The sequence below is a fragment of the Lipophrys pholis genome (genome assembly GCF_963383615.2).
Source record: "Lipophrys pholis genome assembly, chromosome: 15".
Classification (NCBI taxonomy): domain Eukaryota; kingdom Metazoa; phylum Chordata; class Actinopteri; order Blenniiformes; family Blenniidae; genus Lipophrys; species Lipophrys pholis.
In genome coordinates, this window is record NC_137642.1 from 4,759,323 (window position 1) to 4,778,663 (window position 19,341).

The 19,341-nt window shown below is 41.7% G+C and overlaps 1 protein-coding gene across 4 annotated transcripts in view; it reads left to right on the forward strand.

Annotated features, from left to right (window-relative positions):
* The window catches only part of ltbp1 (latent transforming growth factor beta binding protein 1), a 134,299-nt gene that overhangs the window by 90,616 nt on the left and 24,342 nt on the right, over positions 1 to 19,341 (forward strand). For 3 of the 4 annotated variants that reach the window (XM_080482233.1, XM_080482236.1, XM_080482235.1), the window contains 8 exons: positions 2,315 to 2,488; positions 6,435 to 6,457; positions 6,868 to 6,970; positions 8,094 to 8,180; positions 9,384 to 9,509; positions 12,205 to 12,261; positions 12,347 to 12,466; positions 17,756 to 17,878. In XM_080482233.1, the coding sequence (XP_080338359.1) occupies positions 2,315 to 2,488; positions 6,435 to 6,457; positions 6,868 to 6,970; positions 8,094 to 8,180; positions 9,384 to 9,509; positions 12,205 to 12,261; positions 12,347 to 12,466; positions 17,756 to 17,878 (813 nt within the window). The remainder of the gene's footprint in view (positions 1 to 2,314; positions 2,489 to 6,434; positions 6,458 to 6,867; positions 6,971 to 8,093; positions 8,181 to 9,383; positions 9,510 to 12,204; positions 12,262 to 12,346; positions 12,467 to 17,755; positions 17,879 to 19,341) is intronic. The other variant, XM_080482234.1, reaches the window with a different exon arrangement.

Consider the following 19,341-nt stretch of genomic DNA (forward strand, 5'->3'; position numbering starts at 1 on the left):
GCAAAAGATCACACAACACCAGCAACTTCTCTTCGGTACTTGATATTGGAAAGTAACTAAAGGTTAGTACTTGTACTTGTCCTGTAAATAGTGGTATTGGTGGCTCCCTAGTCATGTATAGCTTTTCATATATGAGGGTAGCTCTGCCAAGCAGACCAACTGAACCTCAGCACTGGGGAAGGTTGCTCACCCCAGAAATGTAGATAAGTAAACATCCTCTGCTGTTATAGTCTGAGAATTCCCATTCCAATGTCAAGAGCAGTAATCAATGTTGTTTTAAAAAATAGTTTTTGATACATGTTGAGCCACCCAGCTATGTGCGTGAATAACTTAAATTAACAAATAAACATGTCATTTGCCTCGAATCTAGTCTCAGTGGGTCAGTGGTGCATCACTGTCTGCATGCATGTGCTGCCACAGCACCCAACACACGTTCAGATAAATCTGCAATTTAAACAACAGGTTTGAGAAAACGTCTGCATCGGTCTGAAATGAGCAAAACACCACGTTTTGCACTAACCACATGCTCACTGGTGTTTTTTGGGGATTCTGCAAATTAAAAGAAATTGTCTCCACATTTCTTATTTTCCCTTTTTTCTTTTCGAGCTTTGTCATTATTCAACGGTGAAGAACAGTGTTCCAATGTTTGAACTGATATTAGTGCTTCATTCATATATGTTCTTTTTCTCAACATAATGACACTCACTAGTAACTGTGGCATTACATGATTACAGTAATATCGTTCCCTGTCTGTCATCATGTGTAACTTTGTGGATTGTTTCATACTTTAACATACAATGACCATGTTGTTTATGTCCTGCTGCACTGTTTACATCAATTAAGACTGGAGGAATTGACGCGTCAACCTGGACTAATCTATCATCATGACTACTCTGATTAAAAATGTTAACACAGTTACCCCTTTATTGTCCACAGAATTTGTCAATTTCCTACTTTTCATATATTGCCTACGTGAAACGCAGAGCGCTGGTCCGACGCATTGCGAAACTTTCTTAACACAAGCTATAAACTAGCTGTACTGCAACCAAAACAAGGACAGATTCAGTAACTGCACACATTAGTTCTCACCTCAAATGTTTTCAGAAAAACTTTTCGCTGAATTGTTTTTGTAATATTAAGAGAAAGTTTGTGACGGAGCCGCCATCTTGGTTTGGTTTGAACTCCAGGAGCAGCTAGACAGCCCCGAGTCGCCGCGTCTCCTCTTGGACAATGTTAACAAGTCTGGGATAAATGTTTTTAGTTAACATGAACCTTAAAAGGTGTTTAATGAACACGATAAGTGCATATACATATAGTCCCTAGTTTCTTGAATCTTTTTGCTAATGCAAATCGAAATACGATTATTATTAATTAAAAATTATAGATTTTTAATCGTGATTAATTGAAATTTATCAACAGCAACCCTGTAAATAATCCGATTAAAAATTATAATTGCTTAAGCATTAATATTGATATATGTATTATGGTACCTACAAACACTCCAGAAACACTGAAAATGTCAGAATGTTTGCGTGTAGCAGCGAGTCTCCAGCCTCAGTCCTGGAGAACTTCTCTCCTTCATGCTTTAGAGGAGCCTTCATCATCACAACTTCGTCCTGCACTGCAATCAGATGTGTTGCAGCAGGGAGAATCCTAAAACAGGCGGGACAGGGACATTGCAGAACCCGAATTTTGTCTGTAGGTAGCTGCAGAGATTGTGGATATTTTCTATTAATGCAGGGATCGGCATTGTTGTTATTCATAAAATCCTTGTGTCTTCTGTAACTAAGTTATGAGACGGTATTTTTTTCACCATAAGCAAAATTTAAGGAATTGTTTCAATAGTAAAGCTCCCTGGTTTGACAGTATAGAGATAGGACATGTTCCAATACTGTGTATTGTGCATGTAAATGTAGGTAGGGCCTTTTGTCAGTCATCAACAGATTTTCAGGTTCTAGCTGAATAATACATGTTGCTCTTTTTCTCCTCATGGTTATTAACTAATACTTTATGGCTTGAAAGGATTTTTTTTTATAATAGATAGATTTAACTGTGTTACATAACAACATCACATCATCTAGAAAATTGAAATCTAAAACATTTGACTTTATGATAATAATCTGCTGCATTTGGAACAAGTAGCTTCAACATCCTATGTACTGACTTCTCGTACATCCCTGTTACATATTGCAGTTTATTTTGACAAAACTTTGTAAAGTATAAGATTGATATGCAAAAACTGTACAATCCACAATCTTGTCATCATTTGCTGCTGTCTTATATACTAAGTACAATGTTTTGTGTTATCATGTAGTAACATTTAAAGAAATCTGTCCTGGTGGGATGGGGTACACCGTTCTACCAAATCCTCCTGTCAACAAGCCCGGGATCGTTTACCAGGAGCCCATTGACCTGCCACCGCCACAACCCCTGCCGACACCGGAGAGGCCAGTGGAAGCCTTCGGTCAGCCGGAGGAAGTCTTACCAGGTCAGTCCTACGCTGCACGTTCAGGTGTTTCAGCGTCGCTTGTGTTGTTCAAGCCGAATCTTTATAAGAGAGCTTCGATGCTTCAGTAGTTTCAAAACAATGTTTTGATGCTCGAAAGCTGTTGGCCAACGTCATTCTGCCAGAACAATCCATAGAAGCTGCAAATTAGGTTAGTTATTATGTTGAATTCCTGTGCTGAAATACCTCAATGGAGAAGGAAGACCTTGCCGCTGGTCCGAATAGAAATGGGGAAAAAAAATGTTGAATGAAAAAAGTGTTTTAAAGCAGCTGAGCTTCGTCAGAGCGATTTCTTCTTTTATTAGTTTTGCATCAGTTACAGTAACATCAACCAACAGCTTGAAACAGGACTGGCTTTAAGATGTGAACATACAGTCTGACAAATTCTCGATGAATCATCAACATTAGTGAGAGAAAGGTCTCTTAATATATTAGTATTAATGTTTCCTTCACTGTATGGAAACTTGCCCAGTTGGACTAATTTAAGGTTAAACACATTGAACACACCTAAGAATCCATCCATTGAAACATCTACCCATTTTCTACTTGGCGCAGAGTTGCAGGGCGCAGGAGGAAATCCCAGCTAAGGCTTAAGCAAGGCGACATCCCAAACAGGTGGCCAGTCCACCGTCATTCCTCAGTGATTGAGTAGAACTACTTTTTACCACATGCTGGACTGTGACCACAAACTATTTATCATTAAAGTAGTAAATATAAGAGTGCCCTCAACTTTAGACTGTTCTCTTAGAGCTAATGAAATAATCTTCAAATCATATAAAAGACATGAGAAGTGGGGGCAGGTGATGAAATCATAAATGAGAATCTTCAAACATATGAAACTTCTTATTGACATTGGCATTTTAGTTTTGGGTAGCATTGACAACACTAAAGACATTGAACATTAAGACGTAAGTCATTTTCCTATAAAGGAGATAAAGTGAACTTTAAAGAATGTCACAGATGATTCTTTCTCTCTTGTTTTAAGGTTGACATTAAGTTTTGAGTTTCCCAGTTGAAAAAAACGTTCCCACTCTGGGATAAACAATTATCTCCATTTTGCAAATTCTAAATCCAAAGTGACACTCGAAGCTGTGTTGAATCTCACATGTGATTAGGAGTGCAGTTCTTAAAAGAGACATTCGCCTTTTGACATTTGTTTGGAGAGGATTTAGATTAAAGTGCTTTGACTCGGTCCACATTCTCTTCAAACCACAGGCCAGCCCAGCAATCCCTTCTTCAGAAGAGGGATAGAGAGACAGAGATAAACCTGGCTGAGGGAGAAAGAGGAGCTTCGCCGTCTCCTGTTATTATTCAGGATGTGCTTGGCAGCTACCGAGCGAAGGAGGAACTTTTTCAAAATCTTAGCCAAAGCCAGGCTGAGTCCAAATTACTGCTAAGCTTCAATGGAGCAAAGGAATACCGAGTTTTCCAGGCAGGACGGGGCTCAAAAAGCCACGACCCAACGTCCTGTGTAGTTCAGTGTTTGGATACCAACACAAAGTAATGAGGCATTTTGGCTCACTTCCTGTTCATGCTGCAGGGAAGGAAAAGGGAAGGAATATCCTTGATGTTGTTGTATTTCAGAGCGATGATTGTGACCTTCTGTGTCCTTGACCACGCGGCCATCTCTGGGCTTTTATACATGACTTCATGATGTTTGCGTAAGGATTTAGTTTTTGCAGAGGTCTTTTCTTATGCTTTCAGGAAGTTCCACCTAACTTTTACTCATGAGCCACGGTGGCTTTATAATTTATCTACCTCTGAAATATCACAACAAAGTTTATCGCATGGCCAAAGGGCAAAAAGTTCCAGTGGGAAGACAGAAAAAGTCTTTCTAATAGCAAAAAGCCAGCACTCCATTTACCTTAAAGTTCCTGGAGCCTCGACACACAGAAACGCATCAAGATTGTTTGCAGCACACATCCCGGTGCTTGTCTCAGTCCAGTTTAGCTTGTTTTGCAATGGGTTGCATTTATTTTCTCATCAGTATTGTATTTTGGGTGTGATGGGCCGACGCCAGAAAGTGGCATCTCTGCTTTTGGTCATTGGTGTTATTTTGACACCATCACAGACTTTCACCGTGAGTGATGGCAGGTGGTGTCATGACATCAGTCAACCGTCAACAGCAGTTATGTGGTCAGTTTGTCGGACTGTTGCGTTGAAGAATAAGTTGAGCCATTGAGCTAAGCAGTTTCCACGTTTTCAAAATGTTCCACCCGGGGAGCCGTTTTCAAAAAGGTGTGTCTTCAGTGTTTACGAGCACCACTGTTTTCTAAACCAGGGGCTCTCAACTGGTCTAACCCTGGGACCCACATTTTCCTGTGGTCATTAAGTCTTGAACCACCTTTGTAGAGAAAACAAAATACATTTTTCAAGAATATATGTTAAAAACAAATCTTTTATATATTTTTCTCTGCAACATGCTTTTCAGAGTAAATAAATAAAGACACTGGAGAGGACAACTGCACGTACAAAAGTGAATAAAATAAATGTTAAAACTGTTGAAAATAAGGTTTTCACCTAACCAGGTTATTTGTGGAAGTGAATGAGACAGTTGGAGACGTGCTTTACTCTCGATAAAGTTTCAAAGCCTGTCAAGACAGTTAGTCCATGGGCCAGAGGCCAATATGGAACCATCTGGGTGGGCAAAGGCGACCATATATTTTCTGAAAGCCAACAGTCTCAGGTGTCTGAAAATGCATGAGAACCTTTTCAACTTGGTAGCTTTTAGAAATTACAGCTTGGCAAAGATCGCACATTTACTGTGGTACATGAGTATATTACACATCACACAAGCTTCGGCCGGCCATCCGAAGCTTGTGGCTGATGCCACGCAGAAACTCGGGGAGTGTTTTCCTGCAAGCCCTATAGTCGCCCACCAAGTTGTACAGACGCGTCTGGAGCTCTGCGTAGACCTTCTTCCCTCGCTTCATGGGGCTTCCAACTGAGTTTTTCATCAAAAGTAATTCCTAAAAATGAATTTACATGCACTTGTTCAATTTGTTTACCATTAAGAGAATGGTAAACAAAGAGAAACAAAGCCATAGGATACTATTCTAAATATATATGGACATATAATAGATATATGAAAAATAGATAATACTAGAGATAACAATATGTAAAAGTATGGTACATTGTACAAGATCTTTTTTCTCAAAAGAATTCTGAAATCTCCTCCATGGACGAGTTGTCCACTGAGGGTGCTGTCTGTGGACAAGTCGTCCTACAACTGTTTCCAAGACACTGGTGCTCAGACCCACTGGGACTATTTCAAACTGGACCCCAAGGTGGAACTTTTCTTCACGAGCAAAGAAGAGGAAAGAAGAGGGATGAATGGATATCAAACAAACCAATCAGTTGCTCATCTGCCATCACCTCGACAGACACAGGGTTGCTTGTCACTCTTTTAAAAACTGCAGATTTGGCTCTAGTGAAAGGGACAACTTCAGTGTGACGTTTACTGCACCTGTTAACACAAACAAAGCACAGGATGTGCTATTGGAAACTTCTTGCACCTTCCTGACACGGGGGGATGGAGTTTGTCCCTATTAGTTAAATTCTTCGAGCATTTTCATGACAGATGATCAAGGTTCACAGAAGGGATGAGACTGTTCAGTAAATTATCCATCCATCTTCTACACTGCTGAACAATTCAGGGTCTGAGGGTGCTGGGGTAAGTGGTCAGTCTGCAGGACCGGTTGCCATCCTAATACAGAGCAAGCATAAGAAAACCTCTCACCACTCACATTCACACCTTCAGGCAGCTTATACTCAACAATCAACATAAATGCAAATTCCATTCAGAAAAGCTCAACCCAGACTCAAACTGGGGATTTTGGTTGTAGTGTGGCGAGTGTGCTAGTCCACTACACAACATGTTAAACATTCATGTGAAAGGGTTGTTTTTTGTCTGTTTTTCTTTGGTCAGTGGCGACAGCTGCACCAGATCAGGTAGGTTTGGTTTTTTTTTAAGAGTGACAATACAGTTTGCATGTGCAGCCTGACTCCTCCCAAAGACTTTGAAGCGGCAGAATCCTTTTTGCATGTTGTCAGCAACATTGCTGCATGACTTTGGCTGGTCAATATTGAGCAATGAGCTCGTAGTTTCCATGTTTATATGTTCACCTGTGGAGCAAAAAGATGAATTTCAATCGTGCCAAATGCACTGAGAGGCCCATGCTGAAGTCACAGTGCTGCTCTGCTTCCTGGCTTTTCATTCTCGCTCTCATAATAAACTGCAGCTCGCCGCCGTCCAGGCTCAACGCTTTTCTGCTTCCTGGCACTGCAATGCATCACCGAAGCAGTGTGCAAAGCTGGAACAATCACATTTGGACTGAAACATTTGTGTCTTTCCATTGAAGGAGCTGGTAGTTCCTGTGGTTAGCATTAGACCGGTAGTTGAAGCTATCCTGCCCCAGCTATCTCCGGGTGTATCTACTGTCAAGATGGAGGCAGCCTATCCAGGTGCCTGCTTCTTTCCTTTTGACTGTGTGGTATGGTGCAACGATTGGGTCTTTTTGTGGGACATAATTAGGAAACTGAAATTCTGCAGTTGTCCACATACATTAGTCATAAAATATGATCTATGATTATTTCATGTCTTTATTCAACATTGGTTGTAAACTTTCACAATGCTGCTGGAAAAAGGAAATATATATTTATTTGATTGGATATTTAACCGTTTTATCCCCCTTCAGGAGCAATAGCCACAGATTGAAGCTGCATGGCATTTAAGAGGGTCTCAAATTTGTGTCATAATTCCTTCAACAAGTGCTTCAGCTTCAGTGTCTCAGCTGTTTTAGTCAAGAGAAGCAGCAGCTTCCTCCAAAGTATCCATGTTTCCTCAAAGTTCTGTGTAAGTTAGACCCACATCATAGTCAAATTACTCTCTTAGGTTTCACAAAACCAAATATAAACTTCCCCAATCACGAAAGTTCCCTTTTGGGAAATTAAGACATGCCAACAGGGAAAGTCTTTGGATTGAATAGTTGGACGAATATGTCCAGATGAACAACTCTGTGTGGTTTTACATCTCAAATATAGGATGAAGAGATTGACTGAGAAATGGTTTCATGTGAGGGGTTCTATGAGAAAGTACAATCAGACCTTTTCCAGTCTAAATGAACTCTTTAGTTTCGATATATTGGTTCCTGTTTCAGTTGGTACTCGTGGAATGTTTTTAGCTTTTCCCACTCAACCACTATGAAATATTTATTTGCAGTCACCCGCTGAAGCATTGCTGGCATACTGAGGTCAATGCATACTTGAGGATTCCAATGATCTGAAAACTGGTTCGGTTGTTTTTCAGATTTCATTCAGATTTCACTGATGTCTTTCAAATACGACAGAGCGTGTACATGCAGCAGTTGCATTTTGATAAACTGGTAAATATTGTGAAAGCACTCATTAAAGAGATAATAGAGTTTCTAATGCTAGTGTCATGGGATCCTAAGGATTGAGTGGACTTTTAGGTAATGAGGATATTCAAAGAGCTTTGTTCCATGAAAAACACTTGAATTCTTGACAACTGTGTTGTGATTAAAGGTAAATGTTCTCATTTTCTGTGTTTGTGTTTTGAATTTAACAGAGGTTGTTGAGAAGACCTCTCCCCCTGCACCAGTGGAAATCCTCCCGTCTAACGCCGGCCAGGACATCGCTCCCACCCAGTCAGCCGGTAAGGACTGGAGTGTAGAACTCTGCATCAGGCTCTTGGTAGGAACTCTGCAGCCATAAGCATATCTTAGGAAGTGAGCCTATTAACCTTATAGTGTCACAACATAGCATGAATCACAGATGCTGATAAACTAGGAGCGTCTTCTTTCAGTTTCAGGCAATGTTGTGAAAACACATGGAAAGGAAGTGAAGTGGTTTTGGAGAAATGACTGAGAAAGCTTTCTGGCCTCAGTCTGGTCGGTCTGTTTTTGTATCATAATCTAAAGTAGGCGGCTGTGGCTCAGATGGTTGAGCAAGCTCTACCTCGGATCCCGGGATGTCACTTTGTGGCGACCTTTGAGCCGTTAACAGCTCCACCAAATGAATTTCACACATGGTTTGTGAAGCTCTCGGTCAGCGCTGTCAAGCTCATGTCAGTTCAGTGGCAGCATGCAGCCACTCTCAAATGGTCAACATTTAATTAAACAACTTTCTCCAAAAAAAAATTGAATGTACTTTTGACAGGATCACATGTGACCAGTGTCTTCTGGGTTGACTTGGTGCTTCATTACATCTCCAGAAAGATTTAAATCTGTGTTTATTCAGTGATTCTCTTTGAAACTTTGGTAGAAGCTACTTTTAACCGCCGCATGGTAAGTCCTGATCTCCTCTTCACCGTTTGGCCTTGACAGGAAGTAAGACAGAGGGCGTCCATGGAGGGCTCCTCATCGTGGAAAACCACGAAAAATGTTCAAACTCAAGTCACAAACGGTTGAGAAAAGAAGCCAGGATCATGTTTGCATGGTTGTTTAGCAGCTTCAGAAGTAGAAAGTTTGACTCTTCTGTTGATGCTATTATGAAGTTACTCGAAGCCCAGGCTGCCACAGATGTTTGGTTTTCCTTCACCAGTAAAGATCTGAGTCTCAGAAATTGACACCAGGCAATTCACTCATAAAAGTCGGATGTGAGGAATGTTTCCTGTGAGTTATGAAGAAACATTTGAAAATTAGAAGAGAGGATAAAGAAGAACGGTTGATTGCAGAGTTAGAGAGCATCCATGCAGTCAGTTGTTTTGGCACTGCTGTGAGGCATCACTTGTAATTTCACGTTAAAGGATTGATTTGCAGTATGTGATTTATACTTAATGTTTTTTTAGAGCTCCCTTTAGTTGCACATATTTTTTAATTCTAAAAGATTCTTTTTTTTCTCTTTTCCTCCGGCCCAGAGGTAGACGAGTGCCAGATCAATCCTTATATTTGTGGCCCGGGAATTTGTTATAACACACCAGAAAGCTACACCTGCCACTGTGATCAGGGATACCAGCTGGACGATGCACGGACCACCTGCATAGGTAAATTATTTACTGTTCTTCTGCATGAACACGGCTTATAATGTGATCTTTTCTGGGTCTAAGTCACAAGTATAACCAGCGGCCATGTGTTAAACCTGATGCCACACAAATTATTACAATGTCTCATGTGGTTTTGAGCCATTAAACATCGACAATGCTGCTGGAGAAACATTTAGACCTGGATTCAGTTATTCCTTAACTTGCTGCAGTATCCACAACAAGCTCTGCCAATAGCTGCTGAAAAGAGCTGCGATGGATGGATGGATGGATGGATGGATGGATGGAGGGATGGATGGGTGGAGGGATGGATTCTGAATCGATTCTGGATTTATTTGACAGATTAAAGGTATATGGAAGGTATATGGATTTGTATATGGGTTGATGATTGATAAACTGGGTTGGCTGGTCAGAGCAGCAGACATTTACATTGGGTCACAACAGACACTTTTTGAAGTGCAGCGGCTGGAGGGGAAAAAAAAAAGTAAATCAGTTTGTTTAGTTTGTCCATCTCTCGTCTAAATCATCGAACGAATGGAGCAGCCTCATTCAGATGTTTGAGAATGTCTCGTTTAGTAATAGCAGGGTTTCATGAAAGAATGATGGCGAATGAAGGTTGATGCTCAGAGAGCAACTACACTTCCCTTTGGGTCGACTTGCTTTTGCACATGACTGCATGCATAACCGCAGCTCCTGACACTGGTCGACGGGCAACATTCTCAAATGACCCACACACCAACAAGTGCATGCTAATAGCATTAAAAGGCAGTGGGTTTTGGATGAGAGCAGCAACCGCACAGTTACCAGTGTCTGCACCACCCTCACCCCTGCTCCATCGCTCTTATTGGGATATAAATATGAGCCACTCTGTCATTACGTGGTTTCCTGTCATTTCAATACAGCTCTCCCCACCCACCAAAATGGTTTTGAATTAGGGTTGTGACGGGGAAAAGGGCCGATGATTATTTCCCCAAAGCTGCTATAAAATCTCTTTTCCTTAAAGGAAAAGGATGAGAGATCAGATCATAACCTCTCTGACAGTGAGGCATCTATTATGAATATATTTAGTAGAAAAGCAGGCTCAGGACTTTAAGTCTCCCCTTGGAATCCTAAATAAGAATCAATTCGCTGTCACATAACATCGACCAAGCAAAGTTTCCTACGTGATGTGCAGTGGCAGGAAACTAGAGGTGAAACACTGAACCAAACCAGAAGCTGCTGGACCGAGCTGCACAGTGTTCCAGGTCTGCTTCAGGTCAGACAGTTTTTCAGGATGCTGCTGGACTCCACCTCTCAAGTTATCCGCCTCACACTCCCACATACACACTAACCCCGACATACCTGACACATTGGGCCTGATTTAAGGACCACCACACTGGAACTGATTTGATGCAAAAACAGTATTTAAATAACAGTTTTGTGTCATTGGGACCTGTTTACATGAAAACAATGTGCTCTAAACTGTCATTTTCTTTTTGTTTGCTTGCATTCACCACGGAGTGAAGGAAAGGGTGGTCTCACTGCCACAACCCACGTCTCTCGCCATATTCTAGTGTTTCCCCTGAGTTAGTCTGACTGTGGTTTTTGGGCCTTTTGCCTGCTTCTCAGACACATCTCAATCTTTCACCATGAAAACTGAAATGTTTAAACCTCAACTGCAGATTATTGAATTTGGCCCAAATTGCCGACTGCAAACCGCACTGTATAATTCAGTCATGGTCTTTGCGCCACCTATTGGTAACAGGCAGTTTGAGGCATGACACTTGCATGTGTCATTGCTCCAAACTTTGGAATATCGTCCTTGAAGGGACTCAGCTGAATCTCCCCAACTTCAGACTGGCACAGTGTGTTTTTATGCAACTCTGTTGCCATGGCAACGCCTCTTTGCAATGACTTGGGAAGGACATTTTGACAACTTACAAATGCTCAAAAACTCTCCACAATTGGCACATGCATCACGATCGGCTCAACCGTCTGGATCAAAGACTGTATAGTGCCCCCTGCAACAAATGATTCTGATAGCCCTTGCATAAAAAAAGCCTCTTGGACCCATGTCATAAAGATCAAGATTTTGATCATCTTCAAGAGTGAATTCCTCAGAGGGATTAACTCCGACTCACCTCAACTTTGACCAGCGCACACAACAGGCCTTCCTGATTAAAAGTGTATAAAAAGTCTCAAAAGTCAAAGGGCGTGGCCACGGCTGCCCGCTGAAAATGGATGTGTTACCATCAAACAGGAAGTCTGGAATTCCATGGACCAATGTACAGTCACAGTGATAGCGCCACCTGGTGGAAGGGCAGAAAATTGCTGCATAACTAGCCTACATGCTCCACCTGAAACTTTACATGTGTGATCACAGTCGGTTTTCATTCAAAATAGCTCCTGTTTTTACTCTTGTTCGTGTTGTAATAGCTTGTAAAGTTAAAGTTGTAAAGCGTCACACAATTCAACAATTCTTAGTTTAGAATAGATCTTTTCCATGTGGCATGGTTTCTTTTTCTAATCACCAAGATCATAGTTGTTTTTCTGAATGAAAACCTACATTCTCCCGGCTCACAGCTTGTTGAGCACCAAACTGAGCACCTCTAAAGCACTTCAGCTGGCTCAGGAATATTTCTGTTTCCAGCATCAGCCTACTGGAGGACGTGACGTTTGCAAAGGTGCAATAAAACAGTAAACTTTCTTGTCTACTCAGGGCGCAGACAGCATGACTACTACAACTTGCTCGTGGACGTCTTGAAGAATTGCAGGGGTTTGGAGATATTGTGGTAATAGTTTGGATGAAACCAGAACTTGTACCTGATGCCCTGTTCGGTGCTTCTTCTTTTTTTCCTCAGATATTGATGAATGTGAAAACAGCATGGCGTGTCCTTCTGGTATCTGCTACAACGAGCCAGGGGGCTTCATCTGTGGCTCGTGTCCCGGGGGATTCCTGGCTCAGGAAGGACAGTGTGTTGGTGAGTCTCACATTCTGCAGATACATGTGTTGTTGATTGTACTGTAGGTGTTTTTTTCACTCCATTGTGTCCTAAAGAGGTGCTGAATGGTAAGAAGGAGGTGTAGTGAGCAGGCAGGTAATCACAACAGCAACCGGGGTGTCGAACATAAGGCCCATGGACCAAAATCGTCCCGCAGGAGCCTTCAAGTGGCCCAGAAATTGTAAATGTTTCAAAGTAAATATGAATTCTTGAAAACAATTTTGTAAACAGTAGTGGGCACACAACACTGAGATCTGAGCTGAGATAGCGGCGATGCTGCCATGAAAGATAGCAACCTAGCATTAGCCTCAAAGCCATGCTGTCAGGGGGAGTTTGTGAAAACATGCAGGATGTAACAGCTCTAATCGGTTTTGAACATTTCATTGTATTTTGCACCAGAAGAAATGGTAACCAGTAGATGGATTTCACTTATATAGTGCTTTTCCACCCCTTCAGCAGCCCACAAAGCGCTTTGCAATGTTAATCTCATTCACCCATTCACACACACCGTCACACACACCGTCACACACACCGTCACACACACCGTCACACACCGATGGAGGCGGCCGCCATGCGAAGTGCTCAGTTCATTCATTGGGAGCAGTTTGGGGTTCAGTGTCTTCACTATCATTAAAGTTGGCTTCATGTTAAGGCTGTAGTTATTTTCAGGAGAAAATGTTTGGTCCTTTTGAAAATAAAAGCATTTTCATCACATAAAGTCTGCGCCACAAGACTTAAAAACCTTAAAGTTTCATTTTAAAGAATTTGACCCCCCTGGAAAACAATGGGTTCTGTTACAGCAGACACAAACTGTCTTTCAACATGAAGCTTCAGAAGGTTTGCTCAGTGGAAATTCATCCTCTCCACAGTGGAGTTTCAGTGAGCTCTGTGGTGTTGTGATGGAAAGAAAAAAAAATCGCATATGATGTTGATGTTTCCCACCAGTTTCCCTCCAGCTTGTCTCGGGGGATCCCGTGTCACATCCGGACAGAACGGAGGATTTGATCCCTCCACTGAGTGCTGGGGTGATCTCAGGGTCACGTCCCAGTTGGTAGCTGTTCTACTTCAAATGGAAACATGTCGACTAGAATTTTTCAGTGTGCAGAAGTACCTTTTTTTTAACTTGTTTCGCTCTAAAATGAAAAGATTGATGTATTTACACCCCGCATTCATCAAACGTCCTGTCGTTCAAGTGTCCACTGGGATCCCAGCTTTTAGTCCTTAGCAAACACTAAACTAAGGAGGATGCAGGAGACCATCAACCAGAAAGATAACGGATGTCAGACATGTACCACAGTATTTCTAGAAGGAAGGTCTTTGTCAATATAATACCAAAGTATTTCATTGAGGGGCCATGCATCTGTTCAAAGTATGAAGTCCAGCCTACCCGCTGCTGTAAAACATGGTGGAGGCACCATCATTTTATGCCATGCTGCTTCCTCTGGTACTGGAGGAATTGATCATATCAGAGGGTTTGGAAATGAAAACAACATTGTGACAAATCCTGGTTTCAGGTTAACATTTCGGGGTCTTTGAAGAAGACAACTGGTCAAAACTCATATCCAGCAGGACACATAGAACAGAAGGACTGTTTATACATAAGCAGCGATGGGTCCTGATCTACAACGACAAACCTCTGGAGAGACAACTGAAGTCACAAGAAACATATAGAACTAGGAATCATTGTTCTCAACTTTCTATCTTGGTTACACCTTGAAATCCTCTTGGTATCGTTTGTTATTTCACGTTGAACATTTAAACATTTGAACATTTAACGTTGTTTCATTTAAAGTCCTAGGTATAATAATTGCACCTAAAATTGAGTGTAAAGTTCTAAAAGTAGTAAAAGAAAGTCATCTTATACATTTTATATCTTATACATATTATCTTGTTAGTTGAAACATCATCCAGAATCAAATAAGACCACTTCCCTACATTTTTGACGTAGCTGTTTTCACCATTTTTAGAGTTTTGATGGAACCACTTTCCTAATCCAGAGGGTACTTCTAAACATCAACCGCACACAGAAGGCAGCCAAGGGAATCACCCACATTCAAATATTCCACTAATCAAGCTGCAAGTCAGTAAAAAAAAAAAAAATACACCACTTTTTTCTATAAGTGTGTAGCAAAAACCAAACAAGGTTCCATGTGTTGTGCGTCAGTAATGCTGTATCCGGGCCAACATCGGGTTAACGGTGAGGTTTTCACCGACACACTGGTGAAGCCAAGCCACAGAGAGGTGACAGAAAATGGTGCGTGCAAGTGTGTGTGTGTGTGTGTGTGTGTGTGTGTGCACGCGCGTGTATAATCTAAAGACGGCCCAGATCTTGCCCATGTATGTCATGAATGGTCTTCTTGTAGTTCAGCGTTCTCATAATAATGATTGATTTCTTTCTAAAATACATTTTCCCGCCATTAAATACAGACTAACTGCATTCCTCCTCACTCACTCAGTATAAATAAGTCCATGTTTTTTCCCTGTTGCTGTTTTAGCTGATCTAAATTCAGACTGTGATCCAAAGGGATGAGGGGAAAGTGAAAGAGTACAGAGCAACAAAAAAGTTGTTATCGCATGACAAGTTAATTCATAAGTTAGTCACTGTAGACTTGATGCAATGTGGGAGATCCTGCAGGAAGGTACAGAGAGACAAACCAGAGAGGAGAGAGCACAGACTCCAGGAGGGACACACAGACAGTCTTTCACATACAATGAAGACATAGGAATGTATGGAGACTGAGAAAAAGAGATGCTCAGTGCAACCAAGACGTTTTCTCAGCAGTCTAAACCGGTGGTCCTCAACATGCGGCCCCCGGTCCTCCTCTGGTCTGCCGGCTGCCTACGTGTGGTCCCCGAACTGGTATTCCTTCACCATGTGTTTTTGGTTGGGTAAGCATGTGTGTACCGGGACTCGTCTCCATGACAACGCCACACTGACAGCCTTTACTGGGTCACTCACTGCCAAGTTTTAACTTTCACTTTTGTTTTGGAGCATTTTGCATATTGACATCTTGCTGGCTGTAGGAGCCCAGATGGGACAAAAAAGGCATTTTACAAGTTCACGACTAAAACAAAGGCGGACAGTGAAAATCGGCAATCTGAAGAAGAATGGACTGAAAAAAAAAAGCTCAAGCCCCATATGCTTAATATGCAGGAGACTATAGCTGTGATGAAGAGTTCTACTTTGGAATGTCAATATGAGATGAAGAGAGCGGTAAGGTTGGCACAAAATTCACAGTTTCGGACTTCCATTATCAATAAGTCTTTCATAAAACCTCATCAACACACAATTGAATCCTCTTTCTCATTGGTGAGGTGAGCAACATGCTGCACGCTCATTTTTATCAACAGTAGCAGCTCAAATGTACATTTATCTGTATGAGCAGCCGGCTGTGAGACCTGTGTCCCAGGAACCGACTGTAATAGCAGACGGCTCTGCCGTCTGGACGGTCAACTCACTTGGACGTCATTGACGTCAGACAGAGATCAGTGTCTTGTCTTGAGAGTCACGGGGAGAGACGCTCACTGACGTTTTCAAACGTCTTCTTGACATCCTGAAGTTGTGGATAAAGTCAGGCTTCGGTGAATCTCTTGGCATCACAATTCCACGACTCCTGGCTCCGACCCTCCACTCAGCGCTCTGTACGGAGCTGCTCTAGAATTAGAATCACTATCCTTTATTGTCATTGTACCTTGGAGGCACAACGAAATTAAAAATAGCCGTCGTTAAAAGAAAGGGCTCTCTTTTCTCAATCTCCCTCTTCCTTATTTTTTCTTGGCTCCTATTGCACAACCACTTAAAAATGGATATATGTAAACGCGCTGACCTGAGGAGAATCCAGATTTACTTCCTTAAACAGAATACTCGCCGTAACGTGACGCCTTCTTGCGCTCATGCGGGTCATTCTTTGGTTGGATTATGTTCACACTGCTGCCTGATGGATGTCGGGTTTAAAATGTAGTGTGGACAATCACGGATTCCAGCGATACTGTTAAACTCTATTTAACGACATGTGTTTGTAAAATGTAGAGTCTCTTTAGGCCTTTTCCCTCCTAATCCAGAGGAGTCACCGACTCACTGACTGCAGCTTGAAGCCTTCTCTTAGTTTTCATATGAAGTATTTGAACTTCTGTTCTAACCATCTCACTTTGTGACTAGAATGTCAGTCTGAGCAAAAAAAAAAGAAAAGTTGTAATAAAGCAGTGAGCACTAATGTCTTCCCAGGGATTGTGCTGGAATTTGCTGCAGAGCGTTAAATGAAATCATCAGACAAACCTACTGTACCACTGTGATTTAGCTTTTGATCCCAAACTATAAATATAATGCTCATAATAACTGCAGACATCCAGAGCCATTAAAAGGACTTGTTACCTCATAATCTTGCATTAGTTCTGGGCAGTTTCTGAATGAGCGACATGATGGCCTTTATTTTAGTCTAAAGCACACAGAGTAGAATTCTAACGCTTTCCGGGTGAATCCAAGTCCACTTTTCAACTTGATAGTCAGTCCACAAAGTCAACCACATGGTTTAATGGAGTTCCATTCATCTTTTATGCCGTTTCGTCCAAACTTAGAGTTGCAGGGAGTCGACCGCAGCCGACTGTGTGTACACAGGGTCCGTCCTGGACTGGTCGCCAGTCGATCAGAGCAAACAGAGACACACTCACCACAACATATCTCTGTCATGCAGTTTCAAATGATTAGTGACAGTTGGAGTTCAGGACTGAGGACAGTTTATGCAGAAGAAATGAGGAGATTCCTCATTTTAGTTTACAGAACAACCTTTACAAATGGACATAATCATTCGTACACTGATTTGATAAACTCATAACTTTCACTGGAGCTGTGAATCAACTAATTCCATCATTGCCTTCAAATACAGTATACCGGTACATGGTTTCTCACAAACAAGGTGGATTATAAAGGCTAGACTGGCATTGTAAACCAATGGATTATTGAACAATCACATGGCCCAGTTACTACCTGGTGTTTACCTGTTTCCTCCTGCTTGGTTTATCTACCCTCAAGCATCATCTGTGATTTGTTGGCAACATTGTGTACCGCTCAGATGATAGTCCGATTTCACTGATGGTTAACAAACACGGTATGATAACAGTAATACTTACTTGCCTCTACAACAGGTAGGTCGATTGTTAGTTTAAAATTCATTTAGTAACTAAGAATACATTTGCTTTGTATAGAGTCAGTGATTACTCCAGTGGGCCGTGGGTGGGATTGACTTCTGTTGTGGCATACCTTGTTTTCAGATGTGGATGAGTGCCAAGACGATCAGGTGTGTGTAAGAGGCCACTGTCAAAACACCGAGGGCTCCTTCTTCTGTCACTGTGGGCCAGGTTTCAGAACGTCAGCGACCGGAGACCAATGTGACGGTACGAGATGTTCACCGCTCTTTAACTGTGAAAACAAAAACTTTTCACTCCGATGATTGTCAATGGAAACCTGCACTGACTGTGATTCACCTGCACGTAAATCTAATAATATCACCATTGACTAGAAACATGCTCAGTGTGATGGTAAAATGCAAATAATCTTATTTAATTCAATTCCATTCAATTCATTTCAATTAAATTCAATTCAATTCAATTCAACTTTATTTATATAGCACTGAATACAACAAAGTAATTTCAGGGCATTTTTACAGAGAAAAGCCAACAAATGGCCATGAGCAAGCTTAAGTGACTGTGAAAAGGAAAAACTCCCTTTTAAAAGGAAGAAACCTGCAGAACCAGGCTCAGAGGTTTTTGCTATTCCGGTTAGGGTCAGTGGATAGAAGGTGAGAAAAGGCGAGGACATATAACAAGACAGAGATCCACTTGGTGAAGACAGATCAGAGCAGGAGGCTTCAGACCAACTTCAGTTCCACAGTCGGAGATCCTGCAGGGAGGGAGAGAGAGAGAGAGAGAGAGAGAGAGAGAGAGAGAGAGAGAGAGAGAGAGCACACTGCAGAAAAGAGAGAGAGAGCACACTGCAGAAAAGAGAGAGAGCACCGACTGCAGGAGAGAGAACAGACAATGAGAGAGGTAAATGTTAGTAGCATGTAATAGAGACACATGGTGAGTGAGAGAGGAAAGCAGCTCCTCCAGCAGTCATAACTTGTGGCAGCGTCACCAGAAAACGGTCCCCGGTGGCCAAATTAGGACAGACGTGAAGCAGTAAGGAACGAATTGTTCACATTACAAATAACAACACCGATTATTAGAGTAACTAAAGTCTGGTTTAAATGACAACGAACATGGAACACCTTCATAGTGTTTTGCTTGAAGCTACTGAAAATGCTATATTTTGAAAACGGCTCCCAAGGTGCAACTTTCTGAAAAATCTTTCTCCATTGGAACGGAGGAAACGCTGCTACTGTGCATGTGTGATGAGATGGACAATAAGAACAATGTTTCCTCCAGAGTGTCATGACTCCATACTCTCCTGGGACTTGATAGTTTTATAGTTGACCGTCACTAATAACAAACCAACTTCATCGTCTGACCATAAGGATGTCTGTGTCCTCCCACTGTTAATGTTTACGGTGGATTGTTCTCTGTGTTACAAAAACCACCGGCTACCAACTAGTGGCCCTACATGAAAACTTTTTGGTGTTTTTGCCATTTCCTTGTAAACGAACCTCGTTTTCAAAACTTTGTCATTTAAATGTGAAACTTTTCTGAAGCAATAAGACAAAAACAAGGTTTTTTTCACTTGACACGCTCTCATGTAAACAGGACCTAAGTTAAGAGATATTATTAAAACACATGCACACACACAAACATATGATTGTCAGTGGGCCCATAAAGAGAACAATAGTGTCCTCCATGATCAGAGTAACCAATACTGTATATTG